Here is a 22,675-nt window from a genome sequence, read left to right on the forward strand (position 1 = left end):
TGGGTTTTTTCCCCTCTGCTGGAAGTGTTTGAAGTGACTGCCATGGCTGCATCTCCAGGTGCTCCTGCACATTAATAACAGTGGAACATTTGAGTAGTTTGCAGGTGTGTCAGATTGGTAAATTCAGAACAGGTGAAACTGTCACAGGATGACTTGATGAAGGAAGCTGAAACTGAGGTGATGATTACAAAGACTGACAGAAAATAGGGCCTGGAAAATAAATTCAATTTGCTGATGTTATATAACCATCTTAGTGCAGCCTGTAGATTCATTAGTTTGGGAACATACTTTGTAAGGGAGAGTGATTGTGTGTGGCTTTGCTTTTAGCAAATTGACTGTAATTTAGAGTGAAGGTGTAGGAGGTAGAATATATTAATATTCTGACTTTCTAGCTGGTGTGATCTTGTCTAGCAGGTGAGTTTTTCAGCGTGTTCAACCAGCATGTGTTCCAGCATACTTCAATTTACAGCTGCAAAGGTCCTTGAAACCCTGAATTGGCACAGTAGCACTTCTTGATTTTTTTTTTTAAATTTTATTTTTGTAACTGCTGAGAGCTTAATAATATGGAGAAAGAATGGTTTATCTCTTTCTGTAGCAGCAGCATTCACAGGATTGTCAAAGCTGGTGTACAGTAATAGTGTAAGTATTACCTCATTCCAGGTGAAAGACATGGGGGTGGGGGGGTAGATACTATTTTGAAGATCACCCTTAAGTAGGTGTTGCTTGTATGTCATCTTCCTGGTGTGAGCAGAAATGACTGGAAGAGCATGAGATGGGGAGAGGAGGAGTGGGAAGGGAGCACAGCTTTCTACAGATACCCCTGAGACCTTTCTGAGCCTCGGGAGAGCTCACCAGGCACAGCCCAGGGGTTCCTGCCTGGCAGGACCATGGCCTCTGCTCAGCTCTCTGTGCCTGGGAGGCTCCACTTCTGAACAGAGGTGGGGGTTACCCCTGCTCTGCTAGCACCCTAGAAGTGCAGATTTTTGAAATCTTAATGCTCTTAAACAAAGGTCTGATGGATGTGTTAGAGTTTGTCTTCCCTTCTTTTTCAGCTCTAGCAGTAAGGGATTAATCTTCTCCCATAGCTCTGTAATCAAAGCTTTTATTTCAGTTATAACCACGTTTGAGCAGTGTAAACAAGATCACACAGTCAGGCAGTGGTTTGTTTACTTCATGCTGGTCGTCCAGGTAAACACTAATACCTCATCACCTTTTGGTCTTTCATGTGGAAAGGTGAGGAGAGAAGCAGCTTGAGTCCTCCTCTAAAATTTCTGCACATTGGCTTTGAGACTGACCTCTTTGGATTTTTTTATGTAGATATAATTAAAGAAATTAAAAAGGAAGGATGTTTCTACTCATCAGTATTCAGCTTCATAGAAACATTGCTGCTTCTCTAAAACAGCTTTTTGTTACTAATACCTTATCAGTTGCTCTCCCTTTACAAAAACACTGTTTATTTAAAAACAAATGGATAAAGACTTGGTGATGTCCCACTTGTCTGGTCAAGTGTATGGAAGGGCCCTGGGATGTTTTACAGCCTAACTCTGGGTCCAAATGCACAGCACTGGTGTTTTTCTGCTCTCAAACCTTTGGACCAGGATGATGATGAAATGAAGCTGAGTCTGACAGTTGGGAAGGAATGATGTAATGTATGTATTATGGAAATCTAAGAGAAGGAGGTAGTTTCTGTTACTTTAACAAGTTCTATTTTAGTAGTTCTAATCAAATCTTTAAATTGCAGCTCTGAGGATGCTTTAACTTAAAATAGTATTTCTTTGTAATAGAATTTTGATGACAAAATATGTTTTGATACAGATTATTTGACAACTTAACATAGTAACACTGGTGTTGAAAATACCCACATTCATGTAGCAGTGTAGTTTTACAGGTGTATGGTTGAAAATACTACAGTCTGTCTTCCTGTCCTAATGTCACCATGTCTGGGATTTTTAGAAATTAAAATGGGCTGTTTTTTGGGATGCTGAAGTTCTACAAACTTATATTTTATAGCTAAACAGTTGGATTGCAGCTTCAGTGAAGGCCAGTGGTCAGGCCTTGTAATAGAAATCTGGAGGGTAAATACTTCAGGTCTTGGTATCTTAAGCAGGAATGGGAGAACATTTACCTGATGAGAATGCTGCAGTCAAGCAGTGATTGAATTGTTCTCCAATGGTGCCTTCTGCCTTTGCCACATTTAACAAAGCCATGGCCATCTTGGAAAGGGCTCACGTAGTTTGGAGACTCCACAAACTTCTGGCGACCTGTGCTGCTGCTTAGTCACCCTCACAGTCAAAAAAAGTCTCCTTGTGGAAATCTTTTTCTGATGTCCTTCCAGTGCTTAAATGCTTTTTCACCTTATTTGTGTACAGCTGTAAACTCAGTGAATTTCTACAGTGCTTTGGGCCAAGGAAGTCTTTGTTTTTAGTTTCAATAGTTGAGCAGTTTGTCCTGCAGAAGAGATAATTATCTATAAGATTATTTGTCATACAGAACTTGTCTGAAGGTTTGTTGGCCATCTGTCTTGTTTGTAATATGGTGTTCCTTCTTAACATTAATACACTTTATTCCTGCAGCTTTTTAAGGATGTAGTGAGATGACCTAAAAACCACAATAAATTAGTGCTGTGAAATGGCAGCCCTCTTCAACCAAGGTATTGTGACTCACATAGTCTGTTGATGCATGAAGTAAAATTAGTTTGGCTAAACAAGGGGTGTTTATCTGTTCTGGTGGATCAGTGTGTTCAGAACTGTTTCAGGTCTGCACACCTGTGACTCTTCTCTCACAGTGTGTTTTTGTGTATATATCAAATTTGTCTCCAGAAGAATGCCTTGACAGCTCTGCATACACACACAGCTACATTTCTATTTTGTACATGTTTAACTTTTCATCAGCACTAAAAATTATTGAAAGGGACAAGATCAAACTGTGTGGGCTTGTTGGGGATGTGAGGGTGCAGGGATAGTCAGCATTAGTCAAGGCATGAAGGAGAACCTTACCATGAGGCAGCTGTCATGCCACATCTTGACATCTTTGAATACTTTCTAATCAGTCTTTCAATTTCTTTGAGTCTTTCTTTGGAAAAAAAAATCAGAAAATGTAGGTAAAATAACCAAAAAATAAGTTTATCGATTCTTTTTTTTTCTGCATGTGTTTTGTCCACTGACTCTCCAAAGTGCCCTGGTCTGTAAATACACTGCTTGGTGTAGATAGCCAAGAGGAAACATTTGAGGTCAATGACAATGACAGAACTATGCAAACATGAAAAGAGGAAACTGACCATCTTAATGTGCGACTTCTAGATTATCTTTGATTTTTTGGCATAGTGAGAAAGAACATTCCTCTTAAAACCTCTTTAGGTTCTTGTGGCCTTTTAGTGTAGGGTTTATTTTTTGATGGCTGTTTCAATGTCTTTCAGTGGCTCCCAACACAGGATTCCTGTGTGTAGTGAAGGGCTTTGAGAGTCTGGGTGGAAGGGGCTGTTACTGGGCTCTTCCTCAACCATACTGTTTCCCTATTGCTCTTTGCTGCATGTGTTCAAACACCTTTTACAGTTAATGCACATGATCTAAAAACACTTTTTTGAATAGAAATTTACTATACTGAGGCATAACAGATTTGTAGGAAGTATGGTGGCTCAGACCTTCAAAATGGAGACAGAATAAATGGCAAAACCCACCTTCTGTCTGGTCTTAAAATGAGTGAATATGCAGAATTTGGGAAACTAAAATGGGAGTTCAGGTGCATGAGGAGGACCTGTTTAAGAAATGAAAAGTTCAGGATTCTGCTGTAGATATACAAAAATACTAGACATAAAAAGACTGTGGAAGAACAAAAACAACCCTATTGAAAACTGTCAGTATTTCTGGTCTATTTTGACAAAACCAAAAAAATTAGTAGTTTCTTTCCATTTTGTGACTTCTGCTTGCTCTCAGGTAACCAAGCTTACTCTGCCTGCTTGAACTTTATTTCCTCTTAATGTTGTTAAGAATAAATTTGAAATGGAAATAATAAACTTCTACTTTTGGCAAGGAGGAATCTATAAGGCCATTTTTTTTAGCTGGGTATTTCCTTATTGTTTAGTGTAACAGAGCTTTAGTCAAATTGGGACCATAAGAAAAACAGTTGAGAGATACTAAGAAAAGAAGCTAGATTTATTTTTAAATGAAATTATCAGTAATTGAAAATAGTTCATCATATACAGGGCATCATCTGTGGTTTTAAACTTGAGAGCGTTCACTGCAAAAAGTCTCATTCTGGAAACTCTTAAATTATGCAACCATTACATTTAACTTCAGAATTTATCAGGAAAAATGTATCTGCAATTAATGTAATTAATTACCAAAAGACATAATTAACAGCCAAATACACAGATTTTTGCCCTCCACCACCACCCACACACCTTGACAGTTTTTAGTCGCTGAAGTTTTACCAAAAGCAGAAATTAAAATCAGTTGTTCTTCATTAAAAATATGTTTCTGAAGTTTGAATATATATATATACAGCTGTTAGATATATTTATACATATATATATCTAACAGCTCCTCACGATGTGAAATGACAGTGTTAATAGGAAATACTAATGGAAATTTAATAGCTACTTAAAAAAAGCTTCTAGAAGTTCATTGATGCAGCATTTCATGCATGATACTGCTTTTAGTGGCAAAGCTACATCATCAGTCAGCATCTGACAGCCCGTTCTCCTTGCAGGTGAAAACGGGAAAGTTAAAACCAGCTGAGTGTCAAGGGATGGTTGCTTATGCAGTGCTGTGGAATGGGCTGAATAACTTAATGTGTGCAGAATTCACACAGTGAATAAAGAAGTGTGTGTCTGTAAAAATAAACCTGGTTTAAAAAAACATTCTATTTAAAGGCAGAGAAAACAAAAAACTGTGAAAACTTGATTAATGTATCAAAACTATACCATTTGGTTTTCTAATAAAATGAGGACGTAATGTTATTATTTTTTTTTCCTCTCCAGATATCCAAGAGCAGTAACTTCTGGATTGAGGTGTTTAAGACATCCTTAGTCTACAGGGCAAGGAAGAACAGAGTGTCCTCCCTGTGCTGCAATTTCCTTGAACATATAATACAAAACCTTCTTTCCAGCTTTCCTCATGTTTGTTTTGCAACACATGTTGGCAGTGGAAAACAGATGATCCTGTTCTTCCAATTTGTATTTAAGTCATGTATTGATACAGTAAAACTTGGTAGAAAAGGTATTTAGCCTTTATCTCCCAGAACAGGTTTGATTAATGCTAGTTGTTCTCTGTGTAGGATTTACTTTTTCTCAAAGCAGCTTGAGTTTAGGTAGGCCCTTAATCCTACAGTCTTTGGTGTTGTCAGCAGTTTCTTATTTTTGCTGTAGCTCTTAACAAATTTAGTTTTCAATCAGATGTTGACTACTGCAGTGGTGTTTTATAGTTCGATGACAGATTTCTTAACCCATCTTAATAACATATATGCTGGCAAATAAGTATTTCCCTCCTGCACCCTGACGATACTTGGCACTTATTATGGTTCCACATGTTGTTTTCTCAGTTATTTCCCTGAAGCTAAACAGAACCATGCCTTCCTGCTCTTGACAGGCACCTCAGAGTTGGTAATTTAAGGAACAGAGTAATGGGAGCAGTCATTGAGAAGTTTTCAGAGTAAGGATCAGATAAGTGACTGCATGTAAACCTTGACACAGGCTTGTAAAATTCGGCCTTACTACGACATGTGTTAGATACAACATATTTTTGACTAATTCAAGGATAAGAAATGCTTGCTTTCCTTTCTTTATGTGTGCATGTTTCTGGCATAATAACACACATTTATATATTATTTTCATAAAATAGCCTTTCTTGAAAGGTTAAAAATAACTATGTCTTATGACAAGGAGTCTCTTTGGTGAATTAAAGAGTAATAATTTGGCAGGAACTAATGATATTTAATTGTTTTTTCCTGTCCAGTGTATTTATGTTTTCAGGATACTGTTGTTAGTGTTCTTATGGTGGTATTTCTTATGGTGTTCTTATGTTCTAATGGTGTTCTTATGGTGGTATTTCACAGTTTCTTTGGGGAGTGTATGTGCTGGAGTTTCTTTTAGGTTTTGTTTGTTTTTTTCATTTCAGCTGTAACATTTGAAATTCTGTGTAAGTGTTGATTGTAGTACTAGGGCAGCAGGAAAATGCAGTGTGCTTGTTTAATATCAGTGTAATAGTAATGGGAAATAGCAAAAAAAAAAGTAGCAGAATTAATAGTTTTTTTCCTTTTGCAATTTGCAAGTTGTCTTTTTCTAGAGACATGCTCTTGAACATCCAAAATTGTGAGGAGTGTTAGCACAAGGTGTGTTTTCCTCCCAGCTATCTGTCAAGGTTACAAGGTCCATATTTTTTCCTCTGGACTGTTTGCTGTTTCTCTGCTTCTTCATAGCCTAGTGATCAGCTTGGAAATTTTGGTACAGTAGGGAAGAAAGACAGCCAAACCAGTAAGCTGTAAAGTATTGTTAATATAGTTTTCCTCCTCTTGCTTCTTTCTTAGAGGAAATGATGCTGACTATGCCCCTTGGAACCCAGCACACAAAAAACACTGTCTGGCTTTTCATCTTGGTTGTTTTTTTCCTCAGCCTTTTTGCCGCTGCAAGACAGATGCATGACTGCCTTTCCTTGTCATGCTAGGCATTTCAGAAACTCTTTTAATTCTGAAGCCCTAAACCAGGAATTTCCTAGGGTTCATCAGAACTGCTCTTTGATGTAATGAGGTTTCAGCTGAGCCAATGTATTGATAGATGTCAGTTACTTCTCATGGAGAGTCCACAGAAGGCAGATGGCTTTGCATGGCAAGTATCTCCAAATCTGCTACTGCACTTAGTACAGGAGATATGTATTTTTTCTACCTGTGTTACAACAGTATTCTGCAGATGTGGCTCATGATGGTGAAATCTGTGGGAGGCTTTCATTTCCTGAAAATGGGGTGAAATGATTGTGCCCTGAGCTGGTGGTTTACAGGGGTTATGCTTGAATAGCTGCAATAGTGTTAATTCATAGTGAGACTTGTGAATTGTTTTATTGCTCTTTCAAGAGGAGCCATGTTTCTCTTGGTTTCCTATGGATCAATGAAAAATTCTGTAAATGGATCAGTCATGGAGTGTAGAAAACTTGGAAGTGTAAATTGAGGATGCGTTAAGTGAAATCTCTGCATTCTCATTGAATTTACTCATTCCTAGACTGTGGGTTTGCCCCAGATTTTTTCAAAGATACCAGAAGCTCAGCTAGAGAAGAAATGAATAGTGTCCTGCTCCTTCTTCAGTTCAGCAGTGCTAAAGGAGGTGAGGCTGAAAATAATTGCTGCCAGAAGTTAATACAAAGAGGAAATCACAAACTTCTAATTATTTTTCTGTAGTTACTGGTATCAAGAATATCCAGACTTAGTCTAATTAAAGAAGGTAAGGCTTCTGCTTCATAGTTCAGGTACTCTCTGCTTATTAGAAATAATCTGTCCTTACAAGTATCTCTTATTAATTTTACATAAGCTTGTTAGAACATTTTCCTTCTGAATTTTGGAGGCTGGTTTTCATCCTATTAATGTCCAGTGATTTGACTGACATCATTGTTCAGGGAAGTGAGTTCTCTGAGTTTGGTAGTGTATTTTTTTTGGATCGTTTATTTGGTTTGTATGTTTTGGTGGGGGTTGTGTTTGCCTTTTTTTTTTTTTTTTTTTTTTTTTTTTTTTAGTACCAGTACTGATTCCACAATTCCTGTGTTTACATGTTCTGGTGACTTTGGCATTGCTATTGGAGAATCTGTAATTCCTTCCTGTCTGAGAGACACTTTACTTCCTGGTAAAATGGGAATTTGGAATTTTTTGTAGCCCCAAAGGGTATGGTCACCGGGTTCCATTCTCACCTCTTTGTTCAGGCACCTTAAAGTACTGCCTGAAGTTGGAGGATTGATCAGAAACATTTTTTTGGTCAGAATAAAGTGGCAGTACTTGAACATATTTCAGTGTTTTTTATTGTTCTCACTGGCTGTGCTTTTCTAATGAGATAAAAGTTGCTGTATTTCAGCCAGACAGGGAGCTGACCTTTGAGACTGGTAATCTGGCTGCCCTAACAAATGAAGTGGTATGGCCAGGTAGAAATTTTAATTGGTCCTACTTGGAATCTTGAGTATAATCATCACAATAGACAAAAAAAAAAAAAAAATCAGCTTGTAGCAATAGTTATTTTATTTAGTGTCATACAGAAATATAACAGTGAAAGGCTCTTAGCACTGTACTTCTGAACCTTAAAATCTACTTGCTCAGCCTTTTCACTGTAGCATCAAGGAACCATGCAGCAATGCCACAGCATTGAAAGTGTTGCTTTCTTAATGAGGAATGCACCCAAAAAGGGTTCCTTGTCCCTTCTCAATGAAAGCTTGTCAGAGCAGAAGTCAAGCTGCCTATTAAGCAGGGAGGGAAGTTCCCTTAATACTTGCACAGCAGCCACCTGGAGAGTTGTTTATTACTTTGCTAAATGTTATAGATGGTGCTATAATACAGTTACCGTCAGTCTGGGAAAACAATGTAATTAAAAAAAAAATACAGGAAATAAAATCGGTCTTCTAATTGTAGTTTATCAGTTCTACATGCTAGTGCTGATCATTAGAGTGCTTGTTCTAAGAAAAAGGTCTTTTTCTTCTCTCTCTAAAATGAGTTTTTTAACAAGTAGCTCAAGTATGCAGGTACTTGCACAATTATTCTGTGTGTGTCTTAATAAAAATGTGCATGTTAATGATTTTTTTTTTTTTTTTAGAAATTCAGTCTTTAACTTGATGTTAAATATCTCTTTTGGGGGCATGCTTGTGGAAAGAAACCAGAATTTTTCATCAAATCCTCCTTATCACTTTTTGATTCTGGCTTTTGAAAAGGAATGTATTCTTCATAGTAGTTGGAGGGTTTTTAAACTGGTGTTAACACATGTTTTTTGTGCTAGGTGGTTTTGGACTGTGAGCTCCCTAGGGAATGATGTGTAAAGATGTGAATAGCTATTTGTGACTGTTGATAATTTTTTAAGAAATATAGATGAGAACAAGTTTTGGGCTTGCAGCCAGTGTATCTTTCCCAGTTGTCTCCTTTTCTATTAGTCTGTTTTGTGTCAGCTCTAAGAACTGAAGATTTTGCTTTGCTGTATAAACCAGGCTTTCCTATGCTGACCTAGCAGACCTTTGAGGGAGTTTTGTCTCCCTGGCTGGTTTGAGTGACCTGTGTGAAAATTGTTGTAGTGGGCTTCACAATGTGCTGAGGAGGAGAAAAGATCAGATTCTTGGGATCTCATGGAAATCAACTTTTATCTAAGAATAACACTGAGAAATAATGTCAGCTTTAAGAAACTCTCTATGTAGCTAGAAGTAGTTGTTTTTCTTCTTTTAGAAAATACTTCTAAATGTGTTGTAAAATTAACATGAGCTTCTGGATAAATACAGATAGAGTTTGAGTGTCTGATCTATTCTTACTCTTTTTAGGCCATCATGACTGCATGACCTATTTCCAGAGAGAGTAATAAGATGTCTTATTTAGGTATTGATGTTTAAAAGCTTAATATGTAAATGCAGAAAAAATGGTTTGATTTTTTTTTTTTTGGTGGAAGTTAGTGTGGTGTGTGTGTGTTTCTTTTTTTTCTTTTTTTTTTTCATTTTGCTCTATACAACTACTGTGACTTACAGTTTAAGCATAATTTAACCCCCCTCTTTCAATTTAAGAAATAAATTTAATACAGGAAAATTTCAAAGTATTCCACACAATTTTTGTTTATTTGATAAACTGTTAGAAGCTACAGTGTGCTTTGCATATTATTGTATATCTTTGGTTTATTGCCAGTAAGAAATTGTATGTATATTTAAAATATTCTAGTAGTCAGTAATGGTTATTGTGTCTGCTTGTTGCTTCCCAGAAGGCAGAATCTCTTTATTCCATATGGCATTCAGGAAGTCTGGTCTTTCTGTAGTCTTTAGGAAAGCATACATTTTTAATGTTAGGTCTGTCCCCTTTCCAATCTGAGAGCCTGCTTCTCTGAGTAGCAGTTCTGACTCAGAATCTTTTTCTTGCAGGGTCTCTTCCAATTCCAAACAGCTTTGTCTCCAGTCCAGAGTTTAATCCTTCTCATTGACCAGTGCCATCAGAACCTGACACAAAATACTACTTTTTAGATTTTACCTTTCTGTCAGAGCTGCTCTGGGTAGTGCTTGAAAAATACTGCAGGATTTTTCTTTCTATAATAATTTAAAAATATATCACAGCATTTATTAAAGTCTCTGATAATAGTAGCAAATGAGTTTGCAGCTACTTATTTTAATGCCATGTTTTTGACATTCAACATAAAATGGAGTAGCTGTATACATGCCTTCTGTTTCTTATGGACATTTTTTTTCAAGTTCACTGTGGTGAAGTGGAATTTGACTGTAAAGGACCATCACAATGCTCCTGCCTTTAGGACATGTTGGATCTGACCTCTGTGAACTTTACATGTCGTTTTTCTCCGTTTTGTAGGGGTTTTGTTTGCTTTGGGTGGGAGTTTCTGGGGGTGCACTTGCTTTTTTTGGTTGTGGTATTCCTAGCTAGTGTTTTTTTTTCTCTTCAGAGAGGTCCTCAGATAGCTCTCAAAAGAAAATGGTCTCCATTTCAAAAGCATCCTTAAGCCATCCATAATTTAAATTAATCCTTAAATGCTGCCTGGAATCAACGTTTCTCTACTGGTGTGAGGAACCTTTGCTCTGAGACACAGAGTAGTATGTGCAAATTCTGTATTCAGTATCTTTCATGTTTTGGTGCTGTATCTGCTTTCAGGTGTCAGCCACTTGTCAGGAATGTTTTTCAAGGACACATGATGAGTGTCAGTCCCACCACTGATACATGCATTTATTTAACAGCTCGCTCCCAGAGACTTGCTCCTTAAAGAATGGTGGCTGAGTGTGTTTGCTTGTTTTTTGGGGCAGCAGTTTGTTGCAGAGATGTTGCTGGAAGTGCAGATACAGAACAATTGAATTTCTGTTCTGTAAGTTATTTGCCTTCATTGTTAGCTCTCTTGGGGGTTCCTTCCTCTCTACTCCCTTAAATTTGTGTCATCCTCTCTTCTCTGTTGGAATTTTGAGCTAATCCAGAAGTGGAGCCAATCAAGTAGCTGGGGCTGTCATCTCACAGGCTGGCAGGATGCTTGATATGGATATTGCCAGATTTATGGCAAGATGAGCTCAGTCCAGAGCAAATGAGCTGTATCAGTTAACATCTTAGTTGCTTAATTTGTGTTTTCTCCTGGTTATGAAGATGGACAGTGTTGGAGTTTTTTTTTTTTTTAATAATTTATTATTTTGTTCTGAAGTACTGGTTCTACTTAAAACACTGTTAAAACACTCTTCCTTTTAAAATTAGTTTGACAGGAAAGATGAATCATGGCTTCATTCAGATAGGTTCAGTATGGATTAACTTAATTTTTCAGAGCTGCTCTTCTAGATCTACTCTCAATTTGATACGGATTTTCCTGTCTGAAAACTGGTTAGTTAGATTTCTCACCAGATTTTCCCCCAGCTTGCAGGAGCAATTTCAGTGCTGTTTGGAAATACCTGCCACGCCCAGGACTCTGCTTCTCTTGACTACAAATATTTTTGGTTGGTTGATTTTGCTCCTCCTGCCCTGTTTGGGGAAGGTAGAGAAAACCAGCACAAAAATGTGATGTTGTAGAGTAAAAACTTAAGTGATCAAATCCTACAGATCAGTGTATGAGCTGCCTTCCTTGGGACCCTCTCCCCCCTTTTTTCTTTTTTATGATGAGTCTTTTGGGAGAATTTAAAGCTTTTTTCCTTTTTATTTTAAAGAATTTATCAACCTTACAGTTGTCAATTATATTAACAGTGGTTTTTGGAAATATTATCTGAACACATACAAGGTAGAAACGAAACCACGTGCATGTGTTTTGGAACATGATCATTTTTCTCTAGAAGTGTGTATATTTTTTTACAAATAGCTCTTGACAACACTTTGTTACTTCTCTGTAACTTATGTCTTCATGAAACAAAAGAAGTCAATTGTATTTTTTTTTCTTTATTTTAATGTACTCACTTCCACAGCATCTGTGGAAATACAAAGCACTCTTGACAGTAGGTGCTAGAATAGCAGATTTTTCTTCTTTTCATCCTGGAAGAGTTTGTCCTTTTTGGTCTTTTGTGGGTCTTAAATCTTACAGCGTTACTGTTCAGGTTCATGAGTTGTTTTGAACTATCAGATGAGATAAGTCTTAATTTAAATTTAGATTTTGACCTGTCAGAGTCATGAAGTTCAGTAAACATGATTTTTTGGACATAATTATTTGAAAATATTTTATCTTACTATACAGTATAATTGGTGTAAAATATTCGGGTAAATATTTTTATTTGAGAGCAGACTCAGCTTAATTCAATCTCTTAAAAACTGCAAACATACTGACTTGGTTGAAACTGTGACGGCATCTGGCAGTCATTTCAGCAGGTGTTTGTATGATGATATTAATATTACACACACACTCTTCCAAATTTGTTTATTGACTTTTATGCTTCTATCATCAATGAATGTGATTATAATGCTTTTTACGAATGTGTCTGCCTGATACTGTTACACTTTAAAATAGAGTTTTGCAAAATATTTTTGAGGTACTGTATTTTAAAACGGACATTTCTGCTTTAAAGCAGGTGTATGTTGAAGTGATTTTTGGGGATGGATTTTCAAAATACAGCTCTTGCAGTCAGGTTTAAGAGTTTTCTTGCTCAGGGAAGGGCAGTGTGCAGTGTTGAAGTGTTACTTTGTGAGCAGCATCTCTCTGAAGGCTCCCAGTGCATCTGCTTTAGTCTGCTCGGGGCTTTCAAGGAGCATCTGGAAGGCTAAAACCAAGCACCAAGGCTACTGCTTGAAGAGGTCACTCAGGACCTTTCCTGGTACTGTTTCACTTGGCAGTAACTACACAGGATGTATCTGGCAAAACAGGATCGGGTGTTACTCCTGAAGTGTCAGAAATCTGTGCAGAAGCCCCTCAGAAGTGTGGCAGAATCTGCTGGTGAGAGACATCATGGTACCCTTCCCTCATCTTCCTTGGGGTTCAGATGGAAAAAGGAAGATTTTAATTCTTGTGATACTTGCTGTGAGAGTGTGCATATCCCTTAATGCCATCTGTGCTAGAAGAGCAATCTTATAGTAGGACTCCTGCCATTTTCCTCAACACACTGCAAGAAAATGAACATATTTCTGTTCTGCTTAGCCAGTCCTTCAGTGTTTCAACCAAACTGACCTTTCCTTCCATTTTACCCCACAGGCTTCTGCTGTCTCTTTCCAGCAGTAATATGTTCTGTCCTTTGTGGCCTCCATGAGTGGTGTTCTGAAGGACCTGAGTGGGGTTTATCCGTGCCCTTTCCATCACCCTACTGAGAGACTGAAATTCTCTGCTTCGCTTTCTATTTTTTTCCCTGTTATCTTTGCTTATTATGCTGTTGCTGTGTTTCACGTGGCAATTTTGAACCATTGTACTGACCATCCAGAACAGGGGGAAAAACCCAGCTGTTCTGACAGTCATCTTGTGTCTTCAATGCAAAATAGGGGAGTACAGGGGGCTTGAGACACCATGCTCGAAGTCCCCAGGTAGTTTCTGGGGGATATTAGTGACAGTAATCATAGTTACTGTATCAAATCTGAAATAGAAACAAGGGCTGCAAAATCTATCCCTGCTCCAGTGTCGAGTACATTTGGGTGTTCTGCTGTGGGGAGCCTTGGGGCTGGTGGTGGTGCCTGAATTCCTCCTGGCAGGGCCTGCTTCACACCCACGGCTACTTTGCTGCTCTGGCGTGCCAGGGAAAGGCTGGGAGCTTTACTGTAGCAGCTTCTGTCTTCTGCCTACCTTGTTAAATTGAGAGGGTGTTTTCCATCAGTGATGCAAAGAAACCAAGTGACTGAACCATGAGTGTGCATTGAGTCTGCTCTGAGGTCACTGACCTCACACAGGCAGTGATCCCCACTGGGCCAGACACGCCTTCACAGGAAAATTCACTACAGTTCATCTTTCAATGTCCTTTAGGCTTTTTGCATAATTCATAAATACTTATCCTTCCTAGGTAGTGAAGTGGTGAGATGTGAGGTGTGCCTGGGAAGCAGCAGACAGGGAGTGTGAGCCAGCTTCTAGTTGGAGTTTTGGAGGTGGCTCTCTTTTAAAAAGTGGTGTGTCCTGATAGAAATTTCACAGTTCACTTCTGTCCTTAAAAACCTGTGCTGTTGGTGGTTCTTCCCAGTCATGTGCTCTTGTGGCTGTGCTGGGCTGGCTGAAGGCTGATCATGGAGGCACTTGCAGGTTAATTTTCAGGTGGATTAATGAGCTGATGAAGCTCTCCTCTATTGCTCTGAGGAGTCTGTGTGGAGGTGTACCCATCACCAGTGAACTTCAACTTTGCACAGCTTCTGTCCTTTATTTGGATGTTGTGGCAGTGTTGTGCTCTCTAATGGTATGTGGTGAGGTTGCCATTTATAAATATCTGCTAAGGAAGGGGAAAATAGTTTGGGGTTTTGGTGGTTTTTTTCACTGATGTAGCAGGTCAGGCTCCATGGTATGTATAATCCAATATAAGCACAATGTTTTGTAATTTATGTCAAAAAATCCCAAACCAGAAACCCTTAGGAAAATAATGAGATTAAGATTTTGAAATGTGAGTGAGTCACTTCAGAATTGCATTGCTTTGTTTTTTAAACAGACTACTGTAGTATTGGAAGAGTAGGGAAGTTTTATTGGTGGCATATTGTGTTCTTTTTTATGTTGATTTTTTTTTTACACTAGTCTCTTCAACCTAATATATTCAGGAAAACTGCTGGCTCTGTGGCATTGATTTTATTTTCACATCACATTTTGCCCAGTTTAAGAAGGAAAAGGCAATTAAAATGAAAAGGAAATGCAAAATTGTTTTCTTACAGTTAAGCATCTGCAGAAAGTATATATTTTTCTTAAGTGGAGTTGGTTTTAATTTATTTTCTAGCTGCTTTTTGTTCTGCCTTTTAAAAATTCTTGCAGCTTTATACTGTAATGTTAGTTATAGGGCATGCAGTGATGAGTAATTATTTCTTGCTTGTTTCAAGTATGTTCCATAAATATATGAACAGGGAAAATTGAAACTAATGAATCAAAGCCTTTAGAATTATACTCATGACACTTTCTGCACTTCTTTTTTAAAGGGCAGGGAGAAAATATGCTCTTACTTTTTCAAGTGTAGTTTAGGTAAAGAGAATGTATGTATTTAAAGCTACCTCCATTTTACAGAAGGTTTTGTGTGCTGGCCTGAGCTATTCCCAAAATGTTTGAGGAAAACTCAGTCTTGAGTTTCCTACTAAGTGCTATGTTTACTAAAGGATTTCTTGATAACATGTAGTTAATAATTGACACTTCAGTGTTCCTCATTCTGCTGTTAGTGTTAGGTAAAAAATTGGAAGTAATGAGGTGATTGAATTAGCATAGTGAATTAAATGCTTGCAGATAAACCAGAAGCCTAGGTTTTTGCATTTTCTTAAGCTGCTTTTGGTGTAGCTCCTGTGTGTGTTTGGAGAAAGTACACATGAAGGAACTTAGATTTGTATACTGTGATATTCTGACCTTGTTTTTCACTAGAAGTACTCTGCTCTCTAGCACTTCCTCCCCACCCTTCTGACTATGTACTTACCTGGAAGTTTCTGTAGCTTTTCCCTGGTATAAAGCAAAACTACAATTCAAATTATTGAATTTCTTTTTTTTTTTTTTTGCAGATGATGATGTACCTGCAGATATGGTTGCAGAAGAATCAGGTCCTGGTGCACAAAACAGCCCATACCAACTTCGCAGAAAAACTCTTCTACCTAAAAGAACAGCTTGTCCTACAAAGAGCAGTATGGAGGTAACTTCTTCGGGTTTAATTGTAAAGGAAATGTTACTGTTTCAAGAATATGAAACTAGTTAATATTTTTCTTAAGTTAGCTAATGACTGAACTAATTCTTATTTGTTTCATTAAAGGGTGCCTCTACTTCAGCTACTGAAAACTTTGGTCACCGAGCAAAACGTGCTAGAGTATCTGGGAAATCCCAGGATTTATCAGGTAATAACTTTTGTACAAAAAAAGGGGCAAGGGAGAAGGAGTTGGAGACATTTTAATGTCGCACATTCTCCCACACAGATTGTCCTCAAACTGTGTATTCTCTTTTCTGTGTATTCTCCAACTAAGAAACAGTAGAGGGGAAGAAATACTAAAACAAAACTACAGGCTTGTTCTGATCTTTAAATTTGGTAGCATGATTTTAATCAGAATTTTTAGAATCTGATCCTTTGTTCTGTCTGCTTCACTGCAGGCATGTTTTGATTGTGTTTTATTCTCATAGTGCTATGTAGTTGAATCTAAGCTGCTGTTAGGAGCAATAATACTGCAATGTTTAATTACCATTTCTCATATTGATGGCATTGTTACATTGCATTTTTAGTGGTAGTTTGGGTATGTCATCACAGCACTTCATTGTGGAGAGAGAGAGAGAGACTTGGTGTGTTTGTAAATAAACACCAGATATACCTGCATATATAATGTACGTAGATTTTTGCACACATCTGTGGTCGATGTGTGTTGTATAATAAACACATATCCAATACCTGTGTGTATAACTGTATTGTGTGTGTATTTTATTTGTGTGCACACATTTTATACAGGCACACACCTCCTGCTTGTTCTGTTTTCTGTGTAGTTTTTCAAAGTCTCTGCTTCTATTCTTTTTTGTCTCCTGACACACTCTTCAGTTCCAGGAGATCTGCTGTCACTTTTGCCTGGAAAATCAACACCAGCACTTGCCAGCTCCCATCGATGTGGTTTCCCCTGCTTTTCTTGCTTCTGTGTTTTTTTTAGTGCACGTCTCCCTTAATATTGTGAATTAAAGCTGAGCAGCTGGCACAAGACTTTGGGTCTGTTTTCTTGTCTTCTGTTGAGGTCTGCTCTTTCTAGCTTCTTATTTTCTCCATAGCATAGTTTTTTGTCTTTGTTTTTTCTTTGTCCTTTGCCCCCTTTGTTTTATTCTCCCCCTCTTTGACCAGCTCTCTAATTTCAGCAGCTGTTTAAGAACCATTTAAGTTCAGATTTATATTTTTGAAATAGCCAAAACCAATTGGACATAATTCTGTGTCATTTTGCATTGATTCATTTCCAGATTGGCTCTCTGGAGCCTTGTGTAGAGTTGTCTTGTCACAGACTCTGTTTCTCTTGACAGTTCTTAATTTTTCTTCCATTTCTTTCTCTCTTTGCTGTGTTTGTCATTGTGCTTTTCCTCTCCCCCTTTCTTTAGTGAGAGTGTGTAACTTTCCAACATGAATGACACTGATTTCCTGAGGAATTCTCCACGCTTTCACTCTGCATTCCATTTGTTAGCTTCTTGAGCTCATGTGGGGAAAGTACAGGGATTGTGGAGGCTTCTCCAGCATGGAATTAACAGAGGACTCACTGTAAACAGTGATTTTACAATTTTATTTTTAAGACCATGTTCAAACCAGTTGCAATGTAAGAAAGGAGTGTCCTCCTCAAACCATTTTTATTAATCTGTTTCCCAGTATGGGTGATGGTTATTTTTTTATTCTCCCTGTTGAGTTTCTAAGAGATTCCTCTAAATTTTTACAAATATTGATTCTGGTGAGATTTATTTTAGCACACAGTCCCCTTGACCTCATGTTTTTTGTTGGCATAGGTAATGGTAGCTGTTGTAACTAAGTTGTAGATGTGAGAATTCTTGGATTGTCATGAGTGGTGACTGTGTATTGTCCTCTGGGCTGCACAGGTGTTTGTTTTAGAACTGTCAATGAAATGATGGCATGGGACTAGAAATACAGGAATGTTTCTTGGTAGAAAACCATTCCTTATTGTACAGAATGAGCAGAGGAAAATTCAGTGAAGTTGAAAGGAGAAATGCCTGTCAACTAAAGTTTCCAACTGGAGTGAAACCAGGAGTTGGAAAAACATGTATTTTAATACTGATTTCAGAGTTAGTTCTGCTGGGAGTGTTGCTATTTTAAATTTCTCTTTTCACTGAACTATGGATTTTGCAGTACATTTTGAGATTTGAGGTTACTGGCTCACTCACTGATTGTTCTCTACACTAGGAGCATGCATAAGTTTACAGAACTTACTGACTTTTTAAATCGATTTTTTTCTTTTCTTATTGATTTCCTAAGATGCTTTCCCAAGAACAATACATGCTATGTTTCTGACATGTTTCTGCTTTTTAACAAGAAAAGATTTTTACTAAATACGTCCCTATGGAGCAAAAGCTATTTGTCTCCATCTTCTCCACTAAAATGGACAAAAAAGGCAACATATAAGACATAATTTGTAATTTTGGATTCTTGGGATGGCATTCTTGGTCTTTGTACAAAGAAGGGAATTCACTTTCAGGCTGCTTTCCCTGCTCTTTGTCTTGGTATTACTTTGCTAGTCCCTGTCAGCAAAACTGAAACTGAATTAGCTTCGTGAATATCCTGTGGAAACTGAATGACATAACTAGCTGTGTTTCTAAATTTCAGGCATGCAGAATATTAAAGCTTACCAAATCATAAATAGTTCAACTTACGTTAGGGCAAAGATGAAGATTGGTGATGACCTCTCACACTTGATTTTCATTTTTATTCTTGTCTGGTTTTAACAATTATTTGGAAAACTGTTTGGGCTCTTTTAATATGAGAATACATTTTGTACATTACCTTGACTTCATCAATAGGCATGAAATTGTCAGGAGTAGGAGCATATGAATGCTTCTGATCTGGTGGCCAGACAAGCCTTTTAAAACTGTTCTGGTTCATTTTTGTAAACTGAGAGGAAGAGCACATTGATTACATCCTTGCTTTGACACATAGCTAAAAGGTACCCAAGATGTGAAGTGTGGATTTATAGAACAAAAGCATGTAGGTCTCTCTTGGATACAGAGGAGTCTTCACATTAAGAAGCAAATTAGCTTTTTCAAATTATACTGGAGAATTTCACCTGGTAATCACTGTATCAGTGATTTGAGTGGAGAAATCTCAAATCAAGCCCTGCTTAATTGAGCAGAAGGGCAATTTAAATTAAATTGCTCACTTCTACAGGATTTTGAATAAAGCTGAGTGAGGATAGCAAACACCTGTAAAATCATCATCTTCATTTTGAAAGCAGTGCCTAAGTTTCCAAGTAAATGCAACTTAAAAAATTGCAGGGGCAAGAAGGTTAATTGATGCTTTAAAACTTTTATTATTATTTTTATTTCAAGTGTTTTGACACTTTCTCAAAGTTGTTCCTTGTCCCCTGCAGTAAGGAAACACATCTGGATTTCAATTTTAACTTTGAAATTTTAACTTTGAGCATAGGGAGGAAAACAGGAGTATGAACTTTGGAGCAGTGGGAGGGCACTGTGTTAGTGAGCTTCTCCATTCAATAAAAGTTATTCAAGGTCCTAACATAGATAAAGGAAGAAGAAAACCTGCAGTTTGTTTATGGAAGTAACTACTTAAATTGTAGGCCTCAGGGATTAGTGTGTTAAAAGGAGAAGACAGGTTGTGGAAAACTTGGGAAGATTTATTGTTTTGTGTCTGCAGTAGAAGACAGTAGAAGACTACATCTAACTGGAAAGCTACCAGAAAAAGATAAATTCAGAAGCAATGTCCAATTATCCTGTGATGCATTTCAAGAGCAATTAGGACTGTAGAAAGAACTGCTCCTGCCTGTTTGACACAGGGAAGAACCCTTTATATCTCCAGTGGAAAAACACCTTTTTAAAACCAGCACTGATAGTGCATATAACATTTTTTGGTGATGCCCAGCCATGTTCCCCTTACAGGCTGCTGTTAAGCTCTTCAGGCTCCCCAAGTGTCTCTTGAGCAGAAAGCCTTTCCAGACTACTTGCATTTCATAAGTTTTACCAACTTACCAGCTTCAGCCTGGCTCATAAGGCTTTGTTTTGTTTTGTTTTTTTCTTGAATAAAAAGAATTCTTTTGTAATCTGCCATTAATGCCGTTTCAGAAGAGAACTTGGCCAGTTTCTGAGCATTCATTCCTGTGTCTTTCCTTGTGTCCCATGCTAGCAATTCTGTAGCTTGCAATGGACTACAGGAAGGAGCTGATCATAAAAAATTCTGGAGGAGGATAGGATACTGTAGGAGCAAATAGCTGTGGGCATGTGGAATGATGGCACTTACCACTTTGGCACAGCATAGATTTTTGTTGGGTTGAAGTGGCACATACCTATAGTTTATGGTGTAAACTGTGGTACTTCTGTGAGCAGCTGTCAACTGCATATATACATAAAATGCATCTCTGGCATCTCAGATTAAATTGGTGCTCTGGAATCACTTAAGGGGACATTCATACGAAGGCACAATAAGGAACACTTTCAGGGAAGATGCTGCCATCTCAGGAATATTTCAGAATTTCCACTGCCCGGTCTGATCCGAGGTGTAAGCATGACACCTGGAAAAATCACTTCTGTCACAGTACACAGGTTCTGGTGATGTGGTCTGCAGACCCCAGTTTAAGGTGGAGTAAAAAAGTCACAGTTTGGTGGCTGCACTTCCTGTCTTCTCCATCTTATAGCTGGAAATAACACATTTCTTGGTGCTGTCTTGCCCAGGGGAATACTGGGGCCGTTTGTTTTGTTTATATGTGAAATCTCGCATGGATACTATTTTTCAGAATGTTCTTCCTTCATATTTAGTAGGTCATCTTTCTTAAGGTCACTTCAGTAGGTTTCTTGTAGTAGCCAAAATGACAATCCTGTTGCTCCTTAGGCTCAGATGTTCTAAGAAAATATAATGTGAGGGGCATTACATGGATGTAATTGTGCTGTGAATTTAGCAGGCACAAACTCTGAATGCCTTGCATACAAATCCTCTAAACTTTGGAAGCTGCTCTGTGTGGTTGTACCTTTAGGATCACAGACAGGATCCTGAAGGCATTAGCCAAAGAAGTGACCTTTGCAAGCAGAACTTGTCTGCTTTGAGGGTTCCTGCCCCACGAGGGCTTTCCCAAAGGAATTTGTGTTGTATGTGGGGTGTCCATGTGCCCATAAGCAGGGTTTAACAAAGTGCACTCCTGTCTCCACACAGTGGTATGGGAATACAACTTTCTCCAGCCTCTCTGAAGAAATGCGTCTGGCAAGACTAATACTTCTTCTGGTTTAGATTTTTCATTTTAAAAGGAAGAACATAAACGGGAGTAAGTGGAGGGAGGAGACTTGGGCGTTATTGATGGCTGTTGATTTCCTACATCCCACATGTCCTCTTTCCCTAATGTGTTCATTGTGGGAGAACAAGGAAGTCTTCCTAGTAGTTTTTCCAGAGAGTGACTATTTCTGATTAAATTGTTTTGTGTTTGAAAACATTTGCAGACATTTTGGCTTTGGGGCTGCATTATTATTATTGTATAGATAATGTGGGTTAATTGAACCACAATGAAGCTAATAGCAGTGAGAAGCCAGCATTTCTGGAACATGCACAGTAGCCTGCTTAACATCTGCACTTGGTTGCAGAATGATTCCTCCAATAGAAAAGGTGAAATAAGAAGTTTGGAAAGAAGACTTGAAGTCTGTAACTTCTGTCAGATTTTTTGCCTTTGGTTTTAGAAGAAACGAGCTTTAAAAAAAGGCAGCCTTGAGATAATTGACATTTTAAAGGGAATCTTTCAAGTAACAAGTTGGTAATCTTTTTTGCAGTCAGAATTTGAACTCTCTAGATATGTCAGTAACCTTGTATTGATTACTGTTTAATAGCAGCACCTGCAGAACAGTATCTTCAGGAGAAGTTGCCAGATGAAGTGGTTCTAAAGATCTTCTCCTACCTGCTGGAGCAGGATCTCTGTAGAGCAGCTTGTGTGTGTAAACGCTTCAGTGAGCTGGCTAATGATCCAATTCTGTGGTAAGTGAAAAGCTATTCCTCATTATCTTGGGAAATACTAGATGTGCTGCTCAAGATGCCAGTACAATAGAAAAATTGAAATACTGCTTACAATTAGTTGAAGGAAAACCACTTGTATTTTATTATGTCTGGTTCAGTTAAGTATCATTTTTGTATTATATGTATTAAACAGTAAAACTTGATTCTCTAGTAGTGTAGATACTAGTTAAACAATGCCTTTTTTAAAAAATCAGTTCCTTCAGTTGCCATTCTTTCTTCCCCCTTTAAGCTTTTTTAGGCTACTATGGGGATTGTGTTGATTCATACAGAAGGAAGAAAACATTTCTTCAACTTAGATATGAGCTTTGTCTAGTATTACTTAAATGGAGTTCTTGTTTGGTTTGAGTTTTGTTTGTTTTGTTTAATGGTTGGATACCTGGGCTGTTTTCCTCCATATGAGTCTGCTCTACCCCTGGGTTATTGAGAGTTTTAATAAATGAGAACTAAATTTTTTATAAGGCAAAAAACCAACATATTTCTTGAGCTGCTTTGTTTTAAAAGTAAAGATTAAGACTAAAAGAAAAATAATAAAATAACATCACAGAACAACCCCATTTTCCTGTCCTAAAGACAGCTTAGGGGATGCCTTGTCAGATGAATTACAACTTCTGTGATTCAGTGTCATCCTGTAAGTCTGGGCTTAATATCAGCAGGCTCAGACACTGCAATTATTTGCATTCTGGCACTAATGAAAAGAATCCAACTGCTGTGTGCTGTTTTCTTCTTTTTAAACCACTGTA

General features: G+C 37.8%; 1 protein-coding gene across 2 annotated transcripts in view; it reads left to right on the forward strand.

Annotated features, from left to right (window-relative positions):
• FBXO11 (F-box protein 11) overlaps positions 1-22,675 on the forward strand; it is a 70,440-nt gene that overhangs the window by 19,105 nt on the left and 28,660 nt on the right. Inside the window, exons 2-4 of one of the 2 annotated variants that reach the window (XM_053936766.1) lie at positions 15,760-15,887; positions 16,005-16,086; positions 21,752-21,896. In XM_053936766.1, coding sequence (XP_053792741.1) covers positions 15,760-15,887; positions 16,005-16,086; positions 21,752-21,896 — 355 coding nt within the window. The remainder of the gene's footprint in view (positions 1-15,759; positions 15,888-16,004; positions 16,087-21,751; positions 21,897-22,675) is intronic. The other variant, XM_053936767.1, reaches the window with a different exon arrangement.

This window comes from Vidua chalybeata, chromosome 3 (assembly GCF_026979565.1).
Source record: "Vidua chalybeata isolate OUT-0048 chromosome 3, bVidCha1 merged haplotype, whole genome shotgun sequence".
Classification (NCBI taxonomy): Eukaryota; Metazoa; Chordata; class Aves; order Passeriformes; family Viduidae; genus Vidua; species Vidua chalybeata.